Source organism: Suillus paluster, assembly GCF_016628075.1.
Source record: "Suillus paluster strain FC165 chromosome Unknown EDB91scaffold_137, whole genome shotgun sequence".
Classification (NCBI taxonomy): Eukaryota; Fungi; Basidiomycota; class Agaricomycetes; order Boletales; family Suillaceae; genus Suillus; species Suillus paluster.
Window position 1 is genome coordinate 64,898 of NW_024537697.1, and position 21,504 is coordinate 86,401.

General features: G+C 49.5%; 4 protein-coding genes across 4 annotated transcripts; 2 read left to right on the forward strand and 2 right to left on the reverse strand.

The window, feature by feature from the left end:
- Positions 1-2,242: 2,242 nt before the first annotated feature.
- Positions 2,243-3,088, reverse strand: EDB91DRAFT_1062977 (uncharacterized protein; the record flags this gene model as incomplete). The annotated part of the gene is made up of 1 exon (XM_041314578.1): positions 2,243-3,088. A coding segment is annotated over one exon (846 nt), but the record flags the coding sequence as incomplete, so codon positions are not given.
- A 293-nt stretch (positions 3,089-3,381) lies between these two features.
- On the reverse strand, positions 3,382-3,564 carry EDB91DRAFT_1028194 (uncharacterized protein; the record flags this gene model as incomplete). Its single annotated transcript, XM_041312669.1, has 1 exon — positions 3,382-3,564. A coding segment is annotated over one exon (183 nt), but the record flags the coding sequence as incomplete, so codon positions are not given.
- Positions 3,565-8,575: 5,011 nt separating this feature from the next.
- EDB91DRAFT_1351042 (uncharacterized protein) lies at positions 8,576-11,828 on the forward strand (the record flags this gene model as incomplete). The annotated part of the gene is made up of 6 exons (XM_041326111.1): positions 8,576-8,689; positions 8,752-8,925; positions 8,981-9,123; positions 9,173-9,311; positions 9,363-9,448; positions 9,497-11,828. 6 exons carry the CDS (start codon positions 8,576-8,578, stop codon positions 11,826-11,828), a joined length of 2,988 nt encoding a protein of 995 aa, XP_041170359.1.
- A 3,828-nt stretch (positions 11,829-15,656) lies between these two features.
- EDB91DRAFT_143439 (uncharacterized protein) lies at positions 15,657-18,971 on the forward strand. Its single transcript, XM_041326217.1, has 6 exons — positions 15,657-15,908; positions 15,982-16,137; positions 16,193-16,335; positions 16,385-16,523; positions 16,575-16,660; positions 16,709-18,971. Exons 1-6 carry the CDS (start codon positions 15,864-15,866, stop codon positions 18,909-18,911), a joined length of 2,772 nt encoding a protein of 923 aa, XP_041170360.1. The 5' UTR covers positions 15,657-15,863; the 3' UTR covers positions 18,912-18,971.
- Positions 18,972-21,504: the final 2,533 nt, after the last annotated feature.

The following is a 21,504-nucleotide window of genomic DNA, read 5'->3' on the forward strand; positions in this document are numbered from 1 at the left end:
TTGATGCAAGTATTCCATTCCAATGGCTTCTGCCCAGCCAATGTCTCTACTCTCTGCTTTCCAGCCTGGGAGGAGGCGCCACACATGCCATCTCCTGTTGATCCAAATCGCGATGCCAACACCTGAGCTAGCGTCTGAGTAAGCTGCGGGGTCAGTGACTTTGGTGGGGCCAGGGATGAGTTGGGAGATGTTGGGTTGAGAGAGGTGGGCTTTCCACCAGCAGAGATCTCCTCCGGTGGCTTTGGGAGGGGAATGTGGCATACATGGACGGTCACCGAAGATGGAAAGCACGGCCTCGAGCGATACCAGGTAGGCTCTACCTGCCGGTAGGACCAGGGAGGCGTGAAGAAGTTTTCCATGTAGTTGCTGAACTTCGAGCAGGGTGTGAGTGGGTCTGCTCCCCCACTCCCTAATGGCCTCCAGGTACTTCTCTTTCTTTTTCTCTGGAATGGATATTGTGCGGGCTGCAAGATCTCAAAGGAAGCCAATGAACGGTGCATACAAGGAGAAGAAGATGTCCTTCGTGAGTTCCCAGGGAATGCCAAGGATTTTTGACAGGCGGTCAATATCTGCAAAGCAGTAGGTAAACAGTGTGTCCTCGAGTGAATGAGGCGAGCATTGCGACAGGTCTTTGATGTCACAAGAAAAATCCTCATCATACTCCTCAGTTCACCCATCAGGCATTGTAGCACCTCGGTACCACTTTCAGCCCCCATCCACAATGAGCCCACCATTCCTAGCAATAATAGCAGCGCGAGATTTATGGAGAGTGTTGTACCTATGTAGATGTTCGTGTAGGATGCAAACGAAGAGGTGGTCATTGACCCACTTCAAAAGGGGGTCGATACCTTGTGAACGGAAAATGTCCGCCCCCATGTCAGCCATTTCTCCATATGAACCTGCTGCCGCTGTAAAACCGAAACAAAAGCTAGAGTCAATTGCGAAACTGTCAGGTCCCGTCCTGACCACCAATCCTGGCCATTGGGAAGGGTGTAGTGGAACCGTGCGATAAGCTTCTGCAACGTCTCATACCACTGCTTGTGACCCTGGTGGAAGGCACCAGATGAGAAGGCAGATTGTGGAGGCTGTGCCCCAGGTGCATGGATAAAGATCTGAGTTGATAGCGGAATTGATTGATGATATGGGCGGAGAAGGTCTAAGGGGAAAGGATAAGTTCTGGACCAAGCGGAACTTTCCTGGTTTCCCTGGTTTGAGGACCAGGGAAAGGGGGGCAGTCTGAAAAGGACCAATGAGAGTTTTGGTTTCGGTTTTTGTGAGCGGACCAATGTAATGACCGGTAGAGTATTCTCGATTAAGTATGGTAGAGAAGGCATCGTGATGTTCAAGTATGGATGGATTATTAGGTGGGGTATAAGTATGTGATATAGCGGGAACACTGCCCATGAAACCAGTCCACAAATCGTTCGGAATATGTGCATATTTGTGCATAACATTAGCAGATGTAAGGTAGTGCAGCCAGGCTTCGGGCTGGTAAGGGGTGAGCGCCTTAGCTGCTCTCGCCTTGAGGGCATTCCTGAGCTCCGTGTTCCTTGTTCCCGCATCCTGAACACTCATGGACGTGTGATCAAGCAGTGCTCATGCAACCTCTCAGCCTTTGCCAGTCGTAGCATAGCTCGCAACCTTTGGGGTTGATGAGGTGACCTTCTGCATTTCGGCGGCAGCGGGTCTTGGTTCGTTTGTCCCAGAGGAATTCATATGCACATTTGTGGATGTTGTGTCGAAAGCGGCCCAGACATAGGGCGCAGGCCGAGGGGCTGGTTTGACCTGTGCCCACAGGAAAAGACTGTTGGCCTTTCGATGGGCGCTTCCCTGCTTGGTTGGCAGCTGGGGAACGGTATGGGTGGTAGTGCTTGTCTGTCGGAGAAGACGGGGGTTCGGCGTTGGATTTTTCATGCCCCGACCCACTGAAGTCTCGCTGACGTGGCCGCACTGACCCTTGGGTTGATGCAAGTGAGTTCTGAAGCTGGGTGCCGCAGATGGCAAGTGGGGAGGTATGTTCGGTGCAGCAAGGAGTTTGCTGCCGATGGGGAGCAAGTGAGCAGTTAGCGAGTTGCAAGTGGAGGGGGGGGGGGGGGGGGGGGAGCATTGCCATTGCCAGTGCAAAGCGGGCAGGTAGCATGTCCCAGTGAGGTGTGAGAGCGAAAGTGGGTGGCATGTGTCACATGGGTGGGAAGTGTGAAAGCGAGGGTAGAAAGCAAATGATTTGTCAGGTTTGTTCGATCTAAGGAATGAGGAGATGTACCAGCCTGATCCCTTCGTCGCGCTCCGCCTCCCAAATGTCATCGGATAGAGTGCTGTATAAGGATCCATTGAAGATGCCGATGTTGAAACCTTGGTTCTGGGCCAGGCGATCGTGCCACTCCCGACGTACCAGCCCCGCGTAGCGAAGGAGGGTCTTTTCTCCTCGTGGGCGCATTCTGTGCTCGTGGTTGGTTATGAGCATGAAGAATAAAGCAAGCACCTGCTGGTGCTTTTCTGGCCATGCACATTTCTCAATGTGGACCAAGAAGCTCGTCTTAGCAATGTCGAACTGACGCCACGAGAGGTCGTGGTCTTGCAGGGCTTTCTGCGAGGCTTTGAAGGACGAAACGGGTTTGAAAGCAATGAATCCGTCAACCTTCGTGAGTCCAAACACGTCCTCTGCGGACGATCTAGAACTGTCAAAAGCATCCCGGCAGCCATCTGGGCTAAAGTACCATAGTTCCACATATTCCATGTTCTTGATCTTCTGCAGTGTGAACTGGGATGGGCGCGGAACAAGAACATCAGCTACCAGTGTATTCGTATCAAAATTGTTAATCTTGGGCTTCTTTTTCTCCGCTTCGCAGTGCTCATTCTCTTCCTCAAGCTCTCGCTCTGCACGAGTGCGTTCTTCAAGTTCTCTTTCAGCACGAGTTTCGTTCTCGACCTGCTCTTGCCAGAGGTCTATGCGTTCTTGGTGCTCGCACCTCCAGCCGTCTATCATCTGTGTGAGGGTGTCCGCCCTTGCAATACCGGCATTAACTAGGGCATTGAGCCACCCTGCATATGCATCGGATTCAAATTGGGCTGCACTTTGAGAGCCGGGTCGGCCGCAATGTTGTTCATGAATAAACGGGAGAAACCAGGTGATAATAACCAGGCTTTGGTGAAAGAAAGAGATCTGAGAAATTCATTCAAAGACTGAATGAAGAAAGAAAAGAAAAGAGGAGGAAGAGAATTGTTGCGGACGACTGAGCTGATGAGATCGACAGATGCGGTACGAGAACAAGAAGGAGGGTACCACATCTGTCGCTTGCACAAAGACCAAATTCTATTCCTCCGCTCGTGCCTCGTTACGTAGTAGAATGACAATCATAGTTAACAATAAGGTTCAAACTTACCCAAAGCTTGTTGGGCACCTCCAACAGTGCGGTCAAGCTTGTCCCATTCGAAGAAGCTTGCGATAGCACGTTTACGAACGTTCATCTTCAGGTCCCGGGCCATTAGAAGAGTACAAACAAAATCGAGGTTGACCCCTTGAAGTTCAGGGAATCTGTCATGAACATTTAGAGATGAGTAAAGTGCCTCAACTTTGTCCATTAGCCAACCATATCCTCTCTCCAGGCTCTGCAGAGCTTCTAGTGTGTCATCAGAGGCTGATTCTTTCTCTAGCATTGCTCTGGTAGTCTGCAGTGTTCTATCCGACGCATTGAGATCTGTCTGGAGGGCTAATATGGTGTCCAGCTCTTTCTTGAGGCGAGCCGGAGCATCTTGGAAGACCGTTCATTAATACTGACAAGCTATAATAAATTGAACTCACGAGCACGTATAGATAACTGTGAATGCCATTGTTGGGACCACTGAGACCGTAATTCATTGACAGGGATTTTGCAATGGTCTAGCATATCTTGTGCTGCTGACCCTTGTTCTTTGATGCCACATCTGAGGCGATGTTTGATCCAATCCCCAAGATCGGCTCGCATTTTCGGACCCTATGGCTGTGGCTTGTCGATCAATAAGCCAGAGGCGATGTTGACGCTAAAGAAGGTTTCATGTGAAAAGCATCATAATGAAATTGATGCGAGACATACAGAAGAAGTCTTCTCAATACCAATCAGGCGAACAAAGCACGACCAAAGACGCTCAGTCCCTTCCCCGTCGGATAGGCCAAGTCCAATGGACATTCGTGGATTATAGACGAGCTGACATGCCCACTCATGGCTGTAAGCATGCATTGCAGTTGTCGCAAAACGAAGTCTGTGTGGTAATGTTTTCGGGAAGAATATTGTACTGGAGAGGTGTGAGCGAACAATCCAAACATCAGTGATAGCCTGAGCATACGTTTGCAAGTGATCGCGCGAGAACACAACCAACGTCATACAAAGCGACAACCGTTGCCTGGTGTGGGAGTAATGAAAATAAGTGCTGGAGGAGGGCCACCAAATACTTCTGTTGTTCTCCAGGAGAATCAATGTTAGCGAAAAACAACGGGATATCATGGCGACAAATTAATGCCATAATCCCTGTGTCATCGAAGTTATCCATCGCGGCTTTCTGCTTCTTGCCGTCAGCAGCCTCGTAAGCAGTTTCACATTGGTCTATGGCCTCGTCAGGGATGAGGGAAGCATATGTCCTTGGAGGCTGCTTATGTAGGGCGTCTATGCGGCGGCCGATATCATCAACAAAGGTTTTCGGGATAAAGTATGTAGGGTCGTAGAAGGCTGGACAATCGCCAGCAGTGCGTCGATGACGGTGATGGAAATTCCCATCCGTTGCGACATGGATATCGCCTCCTTCGTCTGTGGGTCTACCATAGCATATGCCCCCGAAACAAGCGGGGCATCTTTGAACCAGAATGGGCGCGCATCGTCCTGGATGTAAGGTAGGCGAATGAGTTTCAGGGATGTCAGAGGATGCTTGCATGGTCATGATACGCTCCCGGCTTTGTTGGAGAAGGGTCTCGAGTTGTTGTTCGACTTGGACTTGCAGTATGTCAAACCATTGGACAGCATAGCCGAGACCTCGACGAAACGGGTCCTGGATAAGTCCGCCCTTCCAAAATGTGTCAGTAGTAAATTAAATACATAATTGAAACGTACCTGTGCGTCTGTCATCTGGAATCCCTTTCCACGTTTTCGGAGTGAAGTGGGTGGGCATCACCAAGACTCATGTGTTCAGCGGTATCGTTTCGAGCTGCAGCATGAGCAGGGTCAGCAGACAATACCTGCGAGCCTGATTCTTCAAGTTGAGGCTGCATAAGTTGCTGCATTTCAGCTAGAAGTCGGCGACGCTTTGCCTCCGCGCCCGGTATATTGACTAATGTTTGTGTTTTTCGTTTGTCTCGAGCCTTCGTCGGGCTCACAAAGTGGTTGCCTAGCCCTGAAGATGTGAACTGAGCTTTGCGAGTGGGAAGTGTCGAGGAAGACATCGTGGAGGTAAGAATAGAAGGACGTACCACCATGAAGGAGGTATCAACAAGGCCCCAATGTTAAGTTCATGGAAAGCACGCGAGGGAGCTGCTGGAGGTATGGGTCGTGTTTCTAGAGGTCCGCGAGAGGTGCCGTGAGAGGGTTTCTGGGCATTCTAGAGGTGCGAGAGGTATCGAACAGATACGGGAGGGTTCTAGGAGGGTGGAGCTGGAGGGCCGCGAGGTGGGCTAGGAGTATATGTTATTAATAGATGGGGGGAGGGTGGGTCTCAGAGACTAGTTTCCCATAACATAGAAACCGGGTCTCTTAGACCCTTTATAGGCACCGAGAAGTACTGCCTGAGGTGATCCGTGATGGAGTATGATTAATATGGAGTGGGGAACTTGATGATCGAGCCATCATTGTGATTTGACTCGAAAAAGCCATCTAACGCCACGTCCACACCCATACATTCCCGCGTCGTGAGCTCCCCCAATTCGCGCGGAGTCTAATATTGGCCCAAGTTGAAAACCAAAATCCGATCCGTTGGATTCGACAAAGTGAGTAGTGGTCCAGACAATGAGTCCGGTAGTGAGAAGTTGAGTAGATCGATGGGTATTCACGTTTGTTGGCATAAGATGACAAGAGAGTTACTGTAGGAGACATACTGTTGTCAACCTGTCATGTGGAATCTTCAGGGTAAAATTCTTTGATATTTAACGCTAGCAGCGGCGTCAAGGTGCAATGGGTCACTTTGACCAGATGCCCCCTGGCTCATTGAATGGGAGTGATACCCATGACCCAATCTTGCTGTCTGACCAGGAGATGTATATTCAACTCAACGTCCGCATCTGGGATATAAGTTTGAAACTTACATATATCGTCTTCGCGCAGACGTTGAGGGGGAAGAGTTGGAGAAGGGCTTAGATCTGAGAAGGGTGTATCGCTCTAGGAACTTTGTGAACCTGCAATGATTAGTGTTGTTATTGATACACGTAGGGTCAACACCCACAAAAGTTCAACGTGAGTTGGAGAATCAAGTTTCAACATCTTCAATCTTCGACGCACGGATCTACTACTGATGAGTTCAACAGCTGCGGCTGTCTGCGGCAAAAATGGCGCCGGCAGCGCCGCGCTCGAAATGGTATGATGATAGTATGTGAACCAACAGTGCTATGGAAATGCGTCATGAGTCATGACAAACATAGTAACAGTCATGGATACACCTGGAAGTCGATAATGCCCCTGGAAATCTCAGGTGAGTGTCCAGTGGCCCAGCGCCGAACAGGGACGACCAAACCTGGACCACCACAGCTATGGGACCTCCTCATGCATACGAAATTGTTCACATGGAACCTGAGGTCTTGAGGTTGATACGATCAAACTGAAAAGTCGAAGAGTTTGAAGACAGTTGTAAATTACGATGGCTCCCCAGAGCAAGTGCGACACACCCCTGCATGATCTTCGAGTGGGAAGGCACGAAATGCGCGTTGTGAGCGACTGGAAGGGGGAGGGACTTAGCGTCCGGTTCTTTGCGGGAGATGCTGGATGTACTGGGGAATAATATGTCAGTTTAATAGTTCTGTGAATGTTTGAAGCCATCAAGGAACCTGGCCCGGACGGCTGTTGTCACCGTGAAGGAGTGAGATGCATTGGATTTGCCAGGCACACGGTAGCCTCCTTTGGCAGCGTTGTTTGCCTCGCTTAGCGGCTGGCTTAGACGTTGAAAAGCACTTTTGTGGAATGCCTGCAGAGTAGCGAAAAGTCGGAAATCTCCCGCTCGTCGCTCACAGGTGGGCGGTCGCGCTCACGTTGGCTCAGTTATTCTTCCATATATTCATCGGCGACATCCTCATAAATTGAAAGTCCATGAAGAGGGCGACAGGGACTCGCCATCGACAAATGCGGAAATCCATTCCGCTCACCGTCTCCAACCATGAGCTCCTCGAGAGAGGATAACGGTCAAGAATACGTCTATCCGATTTTACTAGCGTAGAAGTTGATGGTGCAATGGTTGTGGATGCGAATGCATCAGTGCCTGAGCCAGGTACTAGCGGGAATTGAAGAGTGTAGAAGGGGATGCGTTGGGATGACGAGCAATGGTGTCATTGGGTGCGGGATGGTCGATACCTAGTGAGGAATCAAACAAGTTGATCTAGGCGGGGACTGCATCGAGTCGATTTAGTCGCTTCGAGCCTATGAGTTTGCAGTTAGTGGTATGAATCTGGACAATCCCAGACCAGCTCACCACTTTACGTTTCCTTGTACAACCTCCTTCTCGAACCTGGGTAAACATTCAGGCCCAGGGTTTCATATTGCTGCAGGATCGTTCAGTTCCTCAGCAGCAGCAAGCGCAGGAGTGATGTAAAAATATTCGATTGAAAGCAATGGGAACCCAGAGTCCGGCGTGCGAGGGCATTCAGGCAATCAATGATCGTTGTGAATTGCTCGAGCTGTGTACGATAATCCAACCACGTATCGTCTCAGTGAATCTGCATAGAGCTCTGATTAACCTATCTTAGTTGTTCCTGGTAAGCAGCAGTACTTTTATTACATATTGTATTGACAGGACCTGCTTGATGCACCTGATTCAAGAAATATCCTCCAATCTTCTGCTCCTTTCCTCTATTTGAAACTCGACAGCTCGATTCAGGGTGCGCTCTTGTTGGGAGTTCGGCCTCAAAAGCGGTTCATAGCACGCCGAGCTGAGCATGTTGTCGTCAGGACTCAGGACATGGTATCCACCAAAAGCGTTCTGGTGACAAGTTTCTACCCAGGCAAGCAGGAGGGAAACGGGCGTAATGTTGTGACTTTGGGGGAGCTGCAAGAGGAGAGATGTCCCGAGGGAGAAAGCCTAGCCTTCGTGCGACAGGGCAAGTGTAGCCACGACCAATTCAGCAGCGAGAGATGGGAGGGAGGGCAAGAATTTTTCGGGTATACGGATGACAGAACGGGAGAGTGCTAGGGCGCTGAAACCAAGTACTGGCAGAGGAGGAGTTGGGGGAGCTACCTGTGATGGTACTTCGATTATTGAATGCATGAGGTAGCTACTACTTATCATCGAGAGTCGGTTATGTGCGTCGAAGCTTCTGGTCACGTGCAGCCGATTTCACCGAGGTTAGGGAAGATGAAATTGCCGTTATGAATTGGGAAGGGCGGGAACCAGAGGATGGGTTGCCGTGGCAATGCCCCATGCGGGTAACTTGAGGCAGGCAGACTTGGAGGCGCGCATTCAATCACTCTTCCACACCGACCCAAACGATGTCATCCAAAAAGTCAAACAGGAACAAGTCCAAACAGTCGAAGGCAAGAAGGCACATATCTATGCGCCACCATCTTATATATATTTAATCTAACATAGAATGACCCAAATGCTAAGCAACCCTCTTCTGAACCCAAGTCCTCGCTGGACGACAATGTGAGCCAACTGCTGGGCGCCACAATAGCGGCCATCAATGTTACGAAAGACCTCGTACCCATCAACCTGGCGAAAGGCATCCTTGGAACAGTCGCAAATATCCTGATTATCGCGCAGGTGAGTTGGCTTGATCTTCGGAGATTTTTCGTGAAGAATGCTCATGTCTATATAGTCAGTGATCAAGAACAAGTCCGATTTCCTAGCGATAGTCGACAGGTGCGACACTATCAGGAGAGTTCTCGCAAGGGCCACCAAAGATGCTACCCCAGATGATCTGCGAGGATCTTTGGGGGATGCTTTATCGCAGCTTAATGTGTAAGCCGAACCAAATTCACCGTCGCCAGAAACTGATGACGCCATGCAGATCAGTGAACCGCATCAATAGTGAAGTAGCCTCAAGAAAGGAACAAGGATTTTGGAAGAGACTCTTCTCTGTCACGATAGATCGCGACCAGATCGCTGGATGGGAAAAGGACTTAGATCGCGTCCTCGTACTATTCAGTGTATGTTTCTCGAATTCCACCTAAACTTCTGTCGCTGAATGACGTCTCAAGACTGAAGCAATTGCTGGCATCGCGATCAAAGTGGAGAAGCTAACTCTGGGATCGCAGGACAATGCTAATGGGATCGACGGCCTAAAGTAAGTTGTCTTTTCGACCGGTGATATACGTCCTCTAAATACAGTCAGTTGTCGCCTACCTATACCTCCATCACGTCCTTCCATGTTGTATGGCCGCGATGATCTCGTCGCAGAGTTGACGAACCTCGTCGTCAATGATGAGCATATTGCGTTGATCGGTCCGGGAGGCATGGGAAAGAGTTCTCTTGCCAAAGCTATCCTCAACGAGTCCCTTGTCATCGAGAAATTTGCTGATAGGCGCTTCTTCGTGACATATGATGGCCTCGATCCTTCCACCATTACGTTTGACACTTTTATGACTCGTTTCGCAGGAGTTCTTGGCATGCAGCTTGCTGGAGCTGATCCTGTAGGCCAAATATCTTCCTTCCTTTCTTCCGCTAGTGCCCTCGTTGTCCTCGATAATGCTGAGACCTTCGAAGAGGCCAGTGGATCATCGGCGCTCACGGAAATACCACCAGCTATTGCCGACATCGCAGACATCCCCGGCGTCGTTCTGATTCTTACGTCGCGTAGTAGAAGGAATGCACCCAATGTGCGATGGATAACGAAGGATATTCCACCACTAGACTTGAGCTCCGCTCAAGCGGTGTTCTTTCAAATATATCATCACGCCGGTCGTAGCGATGCTGAAGAAGACATAAAGGACCTGCTCAGGGAATTGGATTTTCACCCCCTTTCCATCAACCTACTCGCAAATGCTGCTCAGCAAAATGGCTGGTCTCCAGCGACACTGCTAAAGAGATGGGACAATAGACACAGCGCGGTACTAAACCACGGCGAGGGGAAGCTGCAAAGCTTGTCGTTCACCATGCAGCTATCGCTGAGCTCGCCGTCAGTCGAGAAACTCGGAGATGATGGTCGGCGTGCTCTCGTCGCCATCGCTTTCTTGCCCCAGGGCCTCAATGAAACACTGGCTAGCGATTTGTTGCCGTCGCTCCTGCAAATCGACACTATATGTGATGTCCTATGCAGGCAGTCTCTCGTTTATCGTCAAGGCAGCTTCATCAAGATGCTCGCGCCCATTCGACATTTTGTCCGAGATTCGTTTCTACCACCTGATAGCACTTGTTTGCAAGGAGTTCGCGCCTTCTACTATCGTACTGTTCGAGGGTGTTCAGAAGAAGACAATCACCACACTGATATTGTTATCTCGGATCACCTAAATATTGAGCATATAGTTTCCTTCGACCTTGCACACGTCCCGGACGACGCGGACGAGACTTATGATGTTTGCTGCCGGTTCTTGTGGTGCTTGCAGTCGCATCTACCTCGCCCCACTACCCTTACCCCAGCTATTTTCGACATTGTAGAGAAGTCCTCCACGTGGACGCCAAAAGCAGAGTGCTTGTGGCAGCTAGGCCGGCTCTACTTCGCTCTTTCTCAGCTCGCAGAAGGCATGAAGGCCTTCAAAGCTGCTGAGGCTCTTTACCTCACTGCTGGTGACCACGAGAATGTGGTACAGTGTGTTGCCCGATGTGCAGACGCATACAGAGCTCAAGGCCGGTTCATTCAATCCCAACAGGTCCTGGAAGACTTCCAACACTCTGACTCATGGAAGCATCTGAGCGAAGCAATGAAAGCCTATGCTTGGCATTTCTTGGATATGGCCCGGGTGTACGCTTTCACAGCATCTGCGGACGAATTATTTGTGAAGTCCATGGAAGATTGTGCATGGGGCTTGCAGTCCAAGATTTGGCATTGGCGGGCCAGATTGTACTACGGCGGAGACAGTGTCCAGGTAAAGACACACTTGGACAGCCTTTGCTTGCAATGCCACCAGAATGAAAGTCTCGTCGACCGCAAGGATGCATTTGTGGGGCTTGCAGAAGTTGCATTTTACGAAGGCAGGTTATCCGATGCAATGGATATCCTGCAGAAACTTGTAGAGATGTTCGAGGGACAACTTTCGGACGATGTTTTTTGGTACACCGTCTGGAAGGCTGTAGTTGCGAGCGAGCAGGGGAATCATGACCTTGCAAAGGAGCTCGTCCAGCACGCCTCCGGACCACTCGAATTCCTCGTGCTGCGCAATACACGCGCATTTCTCCACAGAACTTATGCCTCGGCACGCATCGAGCTCACCGCAGGCGAGTGCCACAACGCCGAGTCTCAATTCATTACCACGATCGAAAGTTGCGATATGCAAGGCAACCTGACGTTTAAGGCACGCAGCCTCCGCGGATTGGGAGAGGTTGCCTTTGCGCGCGGTGACTTTGCTGTAGCTGCACGGCGCTTCGCAGAGACAAGGTCTGTGTGCACTGAGATGGGAGTGCCTCCCCGCAATTTGTACAGTTGCTTACCATTCTATGCTTTGCCGGACACATTCGAAGGATGGGCGTTATTTTTGGAGGGCCAGTCGCCATTTGCGAATGTTACTTAGATCATGGTATATAGTGCCTGTTGTACAAAGATTGTATCTTCGTTGTATCTTTGCTGTATTGTGTACGATTTAGCCCAAGGAGTTTCATGATCATACTGACACAAACTGCACCAGGTTTCAGGGGAAAGTAAATCCCGTTCATGCACATTCGAGGTCGAGATAACTGTGTTCAATTCTCTCCATGACAATGCTTTGGGCGAACTCATAATTCTTTCGTCGACGGTCCCAATATTCAATGCATCCATTTGCCAATGTGTACGGCTAACAGCTACAGCCGTCTGCAACAAGGTTGGCACAAGCAATATCGTGTTCGAAATAATTACGGTGTGCGCATAACAATCTATCGCGGACACACCTCGAAATTGAACAATTCCTCATGATAACTCAGGTAATTGTCTTGGTCAAAAATAGTGAAGGCAGTATAATTGGGAACGTGCGTCTCACTACGAGCACCATCTTCAACTTGACGTCAGCATGCAGGTAAGCTTGAACTAAGATGATATCATGGTGATCGACCTGCCTCGAAGGAGAAAAGCGATTCATCCGCAAATGACTGATAGACTGTAGTCCATGAGACAAGTGGTCCGTGATGGAGCGTGAAGTGGGCGAACTTGATTATCAAGCAGTCATTGCAGATTGACTCGAAAACGCCTATCCTCGCCACGTCCACGCCCATACTTCCCCGCATTGTGAGCTCGTGTAATTCGCGTGGAGTCTGATAACAATATTGGCCCAAGTTGAACGCCGAAATCCCATGCGCTCAATTTGAGAAGTGAGTAGTGGTCCAGTCAATGAGTCCGGCAGTGAGGAGTTGAGTAGATCGATGGGTATTCACGTTTGTTGGCATAAGATGACAAGAGTGTTACTGTAGGAGTCATACTGTTGTTAACCTGTCATGTGGAATCTTCGGGGTAATTTTTTTTAATATTTAACGCCAGCAGCGGCGTCAAGGTGCGATGGGTCACTTTGACCAGATGCCCTCCGGCTCATTGAATGGGAGTGATAACCATAACCCAATCTTGCTGTCTAACCAGGAGATGTATATTCAACTCAACGTCCGCATCTGGGATATAAGTTTGAAACTTACATATATCGTCTTCGCGCAGACGTTGAGGGGGAAGAGTTGGAGAAGGGCTTAGATCGGAGAAGGGTTCATTGCTCTAGGAACTTTGTGAACCTGCAATGATTAGTGCTGTTATTGATGCACGTAGGGTCAACGCCCACAAAGGTCAACGCGAATTGGAGAATCAAGTTTCAACATCTTCAATCTTCGACACACGGATCTACTACTGACGAGTTCAACAGCTGCAGCTATCTGCAGCACAAATGGCGCCGTGCTCGAAATGGTATGATGATAGTATGTGAACCAACAGTGCTATGGAAATACGTCATGAATCATGACAAACATAGTAACAGTGATGGATACACCTAGAAGTCGATAATGCCCCTGGAAATATCAGGTGAGTCTCTAGTGGCCCAGCGCCGAACAGGGACGACCAAACCTGGACCACCACAGCTATGAGACGTCCTCACGCATACGAAATTGTTCGCGTGGAACATGAGGTCTTGAGGTTGATACAATCAAACTGAAAAGTGGAAGAGCTTGAAGACAGTTATAAATTACGATGGCTCCCCAGAGCAAGTGTGACACACCCCTGCATGATCTTCGAGTGGGAAGGCACGAAATGCGCGTCGTGAGCGACCGGAGGGGGGAGGGACTGAGTGTCCGGTTCTTTGCAGGAGATGCTGAATGTACTGGGGAATAATAGGTTAGTTTAATAGCTCTGTGAATGTTTGAAGCCACCGAGGAACCTGACCCGGACGGCTGTTGTCACCGTGAAGGAGTGAGATGCATTGGATTTGCCAGGCACATGGTAGCCTCCTTTGGCAGCGTTGTTTGCCTCGCTTAGCGGCTGACTTGGGCGTTGAAAAGCCCTTTTGTTGAATGCTTGCAGAGCAGCGAAAAGTCGGAAATCTCCCGCTCGTCGCTCGCAGGTGGGCGGTCGCGCTCACGTTGGCTCAGTTATTCCTCCATATATTCATCGGCGACATCATCATAAATTGAAAGTCCATGAGGAGGGCAACAGGGACTCGCCATCGACAAATACGGAAATCCATTCCGCTCATCGTCTCCAACCATGAGCTCCTCGCACAGGCTCTCTATTTTGGTGTGAGGACCAGCACTAGATCCGCCCGTTCTGTCATGCCTCAGGTTGTTCATTGGAGGCGTTATCACTCTATGTACTTCAACAGAGCCATCAATAGCCGTGTCCACACCCGTGCCTCGCAAACGTGCCTCAAGCTAGTAGTACATGCGAATGTGCACTTCACACCACCCCTAGAATTTGTGCAGTGCCGCATGCAGCCTATCGGCCCGGGTTAAGCCACCCCTGCGATGGTTCCACACCGGATGGATTTTGTAATGGTTCAGGTGATGAGTCTTGCTGCGAGAAATCGAGTGGATCAATGAAACGTACGAGCGACGACGTTCATTTGGGAAGAGAGGACAACGGTCAAGAATACGGCTATCCGATTTCCCGAGCATAGAAGTCGATGGTGAAATGGTCGTGGATGCGAATGCATCAGTGCCTGAGCCAGGTGTTACCGGGGGTTGAAGAGTGTAGAAGGGGATACATTGGGATAGCGAGCGGTGAAGACAACGTAGCAGATGATGGTGTGACATTGGATGCGGGAGGGTCGATACCTAGTTCTAAATCAAACAAGTTGATCTAGGCGGGGACTACATCGAGTGGATGTAGTCGCTTCGAGTCTATGAGTTTGCAGTTAGTGGTATGAATCTGGACAATCCCAGACCAGCTCACCACTTTGTGTTTCCTTGGACAACCTCCTTCTCGAGTCGGGGTAAACATTCAGGCCCAAGGTCTTGTATTGCTGCAGGATTGTTCAGTTCCTCAGCAGCAGCAAGCGCAGGAGTGATGTAAAATATTCGATTGAAAGAAATGGGAGCCCAGAGTCCGGCGGGTGAGGGGATTCAAGCAATCGGTGAGCGTTGTAAACTGCTCGAGTTGTGTATGATAATCCAATCACGTATCGTCTCCGTGAATCTGTGTAGAGTTCTGATGAGCTTATCTTAGCTGTTCCTGGTAAGCGGCAGCACTTTTATTACATATCGCATTGACAGGACCCGCTTGAAGCACCTGATTCAAGAAATATCCTCCAATCTTCTGCTCCTTTCCTCTATTTGAGACTCGACAGCTCGATTCAGGGTGCGCTCTTGTTGGGATCCTCAAGAGCGGTTCATGATACGTCGAGCTGAGCATGTTGTCGTCATAACTCAGGACATGGTATCCGCCAAAAGTGTTCTGGTGACAAGTTTCTACCCAGGCAAGCAGGAGGGAAACAGGCTTTTTGTTGTGACTGTGGGGGAGCTGCAAGAGGAGATGTGTCCCGAGGGAGAAAGCCTAGCCTTCATGCGAGAGGGCAAGTGTAGCCACGATCAATGCAGCAGCGAGAGATGTGAGGGAGGGCAAGGATTTATTGGGTATACGGACGACAGAACGGGAGAGTGCTAGGGCGCTGGAACCAAGTACTGGCAGAGGAGGAGTTGGGGGAGCTACCTGCGATGGTACTTCAATTATTGAATGCATGAGGTAGCCACTACTCATCATCGAGAGTGCACAGCTGTGAATGGCTCTTTGAATGGATACTTGCATTCCCTTCACGAAGCTAGCTGGCGCGGTTATAACTTACTTATAAGCGTTGAAGCTTCTGGTCACGTGCAGCTGATTAAAGTTCGTACCCAGCCAATTCAGAGCAAGGGAAGATGGAATTGCCGTTATGAATTGGGAAGGCCGAGAACCAGAGGATGGCAATGCGGTGTGACATGCGCGTCTAGTGGCATCACATAATGATAACACTCCCAACACTGCCCCGAGTCCTATTACTTCTCTGAGTATGATAGACACTGGTACGTACCCATAGTTTCTCGCACTCTCCCATGCGGGTAACTTGAGGCAGGCAGACTCGGAGGCGCCCATCCGATCACTGTAACCCTCTTCCACACCGACCCAAACGATGTCATCCAAAAAGTCAAACACGAACAGGTTCAAACAGTCTAAGGCAAGAAGGCACATATCTATGCGCCACCACCATATATATATATAATCTAACATAGAATGACCCAAATGCTAAGCAACCCTCTTCTGAACCCAAGGCCTCGCTGGACGACAATGTGAGCCAACTGCTGGGCGCCACAATAGCGGCTATCAATGTTACGAAAGACCTCGTACCCATCGACTTAGCGAAAGGTATCCTAGGGACGGTTGCGAATATCTTGATAATTGCGCAGGTGAGTTGGCTTAATATTCGGAGATTTTTGGTGAAGAATGCTCAGGTCTATATAGTCAGTGATCAAGAACAAGTCCGATTTCCTAGCGATAGTCGACAGGTGCGAGACTATCAGGGAAATCCTTGAGAGAGCCACCAAAGGTGCTACCAACGACAATCTGCGAGGATACCTGGGGCATGCTTTATCGCAGCTTAACGTGTAAGCCAGACCAATTTCACCGTCATTGGGAGCTGATGACGCCGTACAGCTCAGTGAACCGCATCAACAGTGAAGTAGCCTCAAGAAAGGAACAAGGATTTTGGAAGAAACTCTTTTTTGTTGCGATAGATCGTGACCAGATTGCTGGATGGGAAAAGGACTTGGATCGTGTCCTCGTACTATTCAGCGTATGTCTCTCGATTTTCACCTAAACTTCTACCGCTGAATGACGTCTTAAGACCGAAATGATTGCTGGCATCGCGATTAGAGTGGAGAAGCTAGCTCTGGGACCGCAGGACAATGCTAATGGGATCGACGGCCTAAAGTAAGCTGTCTTTTCAATCAGTGATATACGTCCTCTAAATACAGTCAGTTGTCGCCCATATATGCCTCCATCACGTCCTTCCATGTTGTATGGTCGCGATGATCTCGTCGCAGAGTTGATGAACCTTGTCGTCAATGATGAGCATATTGCGTTGATTGGTCCAGGAGGCATGGGAAAGAGTTCTCTCGCCAAAGCTATCCTCAACGAGTCCCCTGTCATGATGAAATTTGCTGATAGGCGCTTTTTCGTGACATATGACGGCCTCGATCCTTCCACCATTACGTTTGACACTTTTATGACTCGTTTCGCGGGAGTTCTTGGCATGCAGCTTGCTGGAGCTGATCCTGTAGGCCAAATATCCTCATTTCTTCGTTCTGCTACCACCCTCATTGTCCTCGATAATGCCGAGACCTTTGAAGAGGCCAGCGAATCCTCGGCCCTCAAGGAAATACCACCAGCTATTGCTGAAATTGCAGACATCCCCGGCGTCACTCTGATTCTCACATCGCGTAGTAGAAGGAATGCACCCAATGTAGAATGGATAACGAAGGATATCCCGCCATTGGATTCGAGTTCGGCTCAGGAGGCATTCTTTCGAATTTACCGCACAGCCAGTCGTAGCAATACAGAAGAAGAAATAACAAACCTGCTTGAGGAGTTAGAATTTCACCCTCTTTCCATCAATCTACTCGCAAACGCTGCACAGCAAAACCGCTGGTCTCCACGGACGCTGCTGGAGCGATGGAAGGATCGGCACAGCGCAGTACTAGACCACGGGGAGGGAAAGCTGCAAAGTTTGTCATACACCATGGAGCTGTCGCTCAGCTCGCCGTCGGTCCAGAAACTCGGAGAGAACGGTCGGCATGCTTTGGCTGTTATCGCCTTCCTGCCCCAGGGTCTCAATGAGGACCTGGCTAGCGATTTATTGCCATCGCTCCCGCAAGTCAGCACTGTATGCGATGTTCTATGCATGCAATCGCTCGTTTATCGTCAAGACAACTTCATCAAGATGCTCGCGCCCATACGCCATTTTGTTCGAGATTCGTTACCCCCAGATTCCACTTGTTTGCGAGAGATACGTGCTCTCTACTATCGCACTGTTCAACAGTGTTCAGAAGCACGCGACAATCCTGCTGATATCATCATCTCGGATCATCTCAACATTGAGCATGTAGTTGCTTTCGACCTTGCCTGCATCCCTGAAGAGATTTATCGAGCTTGCTGGCAATTTTTGCAGTGCTTGGAGTGGCATGTTCCTCGCCCAACTACCCTTGCCCCGGCTATCTTCAACATTGTAGAGAAGTCCTCCACGTTGATGTCAAAAGCAAAATGCTTGTGGCAGCTAGGCTGTCTCTACTCCACTATTTCTCAGCTCACAGAAGGAATGAAGGCCGTCAAAGCTGCTGAGGCTCTTTACCTCACTGCCGGTGACCACGAGCATGTGGCACACTGTGTTACCGAATGTGCAGACACATACAGATCTCAAGGCCGGTTCATTCAATCCCAACAGGTCTTGGAGGACTTCCAACACTCCGACTCGTGGAAGCATCTCAGCGAAACAACAAAAGCCAACACTTGGTTTTTCTTGGATATAGCCCGGATGTACACTTTCACAGCATCTGTAGATGAATTATTTGTGAAGTCCATGGAAGATCGCATATTGGGCTTACGGTCCAAGATTCGTCATTGGGAGGCCAGATTGTGCTACGGCGGAGACATTGTCCAGGTGAAGACATACCTAGAAGACCTTTTCCGGCAATGCGCACCTCCTAGAGATCTCACAGAATGCAGGGAAGCACTTCGGGGCCTTGCAGAAGTTGCATTTTGCGAAGGCAGGTTATCCGACGCAATGGATATCCTGCAGAAACTCGTAGAGATGCTCGAGGGACAGGATCCGCAACGTGTTCTTTGGTACACCGTGTGGAAGGCTGCGGTTGCAAGCAAGCAGGGGAATCATGCCCTTGCGAGGGAACTCATCCAACAAGCCTCCAGACCACTCGAATTCCTCGCGCTGCGCAACGCACACGCATTTCTCCACAGAAATTATGCCTCAGCACGCATCGAGCTCACCGCAGGCGAGTACCACAGCGCCGAGTCTCAATTCACTACCACAATCGAAAGTTGCGATATGCAAGGCAACCTGATGTTTAAGGCATACAGCCTCCGCGGACTGGGAGAGGTTGCCTTTGCGCGTGGTGGACTTTGCTGTAGCCGCACAGCGCTTTGCAGAGACACGGTCTGTGTGCACTGAGATGGGAGTATCTCCCCAGAATCTATACAGTTGCATAACATTTAATGCTTTGCCGGACATATTCAAAGGATGGGCGATATTTTTGGAGGGCCGGTCGCCATTTGCGAATGTTATTTAGATCATGGTATATGGTGCCTGTTGTACAAAGATTGTATCTTCGTTGTATCTTTGCTGTATTTTGTACGATTTACTCCGAGGAGTTTCATGATCATACTGACACAAACTACACCAGGTTTCAGGGGAAAGTAAATCCCGTTCATGCGCGTTCGAGGCACTGTGTTCAACTCTCTCCATGACAGTGCTTTGGGCGAACTCATAATTCTTTCGTCGACGGTCCCAATATTCAATGCATCCATTTGCCAATGTGTACGGCTAACAGCTACAGCTGTCTGCAACAAGGTTGGCGCAAGCAATATCGTGTTCGAAATAATTACGGTGTGCGCGTAACAAACTATTGCGGACACACCTCGAAACTGAACAATTTCTCATGATAACTCAGGTAAATATCTTGGTCAAAAATAGTGAAGGCAGTATAATTGGGAACGTACGTCTCACTACGAGTACCATCTTCAACTTGACGTCAGCATGCAGGTAAGCTTGAACTAAGATGATATCATGGTGATCGACCTGCCTCGAAGGAGAAAAGCGATTCATCCGCAAATGACTGATAGACTGTAGTCCATGAGACAAGTGGTCCGTGATGGAGCGTGAAGTGGGCGAACTTGATTATCAAGCAGTCATTGCAGATTGACTCGAAAACGCCTACCACCGCCACGTCCACGCCCATACTTCTGCGCGTCGTGAGCTCGTTCAATTCTCATGGAGCATAATATTAGCCCAAGTTTAATGCCGAGATCCCATGCGTTTGATTCGACAAAGTGAGTAGTGGTCCAATCAACGAGTCCTGTAGTGTGGAGACGTTCGTTGGGATAATATGATAAGAGAGTTGGGACATACTGTTGTCAACTTGTCATGTGGAGTCTTCAGGGTGAAATTCATTGATAATTAACACCGGCAGCTGCGTCAACTTGAAGGTGCAATGTGTGACTTTGACCAGATGCCTTTCAGCTCAACGTCCGTAGTTGGGATATAATTTTGAAACTCACATGTATCGTCTTCGCGCGGACGTTGAGGGAGAAAGTTGGAAAAGAGCTTAGAGCGGAGAAGGGCGTGGCATCGCTCTGGGAACTTTGTGCACCTGCAATTATTAGTCTTGTGATTGATGCACGTAGGGTCAACACCCACAAAAGGGTCACTTGAGTTCGAGAATCAAGTTTCAGTATCCTCAATCTTCGACACATGGGTCTACTACTGATGTATTCAACAGCCGCAGCTGTCTGGGGCCTTGAGGTTGATACGATCAAACTGAAAGTCGAAGAGATCGGAAACAGTCATGAATCATCACGACCCCCAGAGCAAGTGCGACATATCCCTGCATGGTGGGAAGGCAAAGAATGCGCTTTGTAAGTGACTGGAGCGGGAAGAGCTGAACGGTCCTTTGCAGGAGATGTCGAATGTGCTGTGGAATAATAGGTCAGTTTAATGATTCTGTGAGTGTTTAGAGGCATTGAGGAACCTAGCCGGACGGCTGAATTTGTCACCTCGCAGGTACGTAGCCTCTTTTGGCAGAGTCGGTTGCCTCACTCAGCAGCTGGCTCAGGCCTTGAGAAGCCCCTTTGTTGAATGCCTGCACAGAGTACTGATTTTCTTGTCGTCACTTCCAGACAGGTACCTTGTCTTTATCTGGCTCAGTAAGTCCTCTGTATGTTCATCTGCGACTTCTCTTCGGATCAAAAGTCCACGATTAGGGCGACAGAAACCCACCATCGGCAAACGCGCAGACGCATTCTGCTCATCGGCTGCAACCATGAGCTCTTCGCACAGGCCCTTTATTTCTGTGTGAGGATCGGCGCTAAATTCCTTCATTCTGTCGTGCTTCAGGTCTGGATCATTGAAAGTGTTATCGTTCTATTTACCTCAACAAAGCCGCTAATAGCCTCGTCCATGTCCCATCGTAAAAGTGCCTCTAGCTGGTCGTACATTTGAATATGCACTTCGTACCGCCCCTGCAGTAGCAGTGAGTAACAAACGCAACCTATCGGCCCGGGTCAAACTCCCTTACGTTGGTTCAACATCAGATGGAGTTGCTTAGACGATGGAGGTAATGACCGTTGCAGAGGAATTGAGTAGATCAATGAAGCGTCTAAGCGACGACATTGGTTGGGCAGAGAGGACAATAGTATGTAATTTCCCGAGCAATTAAGGAGTAGGAGTTGACGATGCGATAATTGAGGGTGCGAATGCATCTGCCTGAGCCAGGTGCTACCGGGGGGTTGCAGATTGTAGAAGGGGATGTGTTGGGATGGCACGCATTGAAGACGAAGTAGCAGAAGTGATATGTGAAAATGGGTGCGGGAGGGTTGATACCTAGTTTGAATCAAAAAGTTGATCCAGGTGGGGACTCCATCAAGTTAATTGGCTTCGAGCCTACGAGCCTGTGATTAGCGGTATGAATCTGGACGATCCTATGGCTCACCACTTCGCTTTTCATTGTACAAGCTCCTTCTCGAGCCTGGATAATATTCAGGTACGA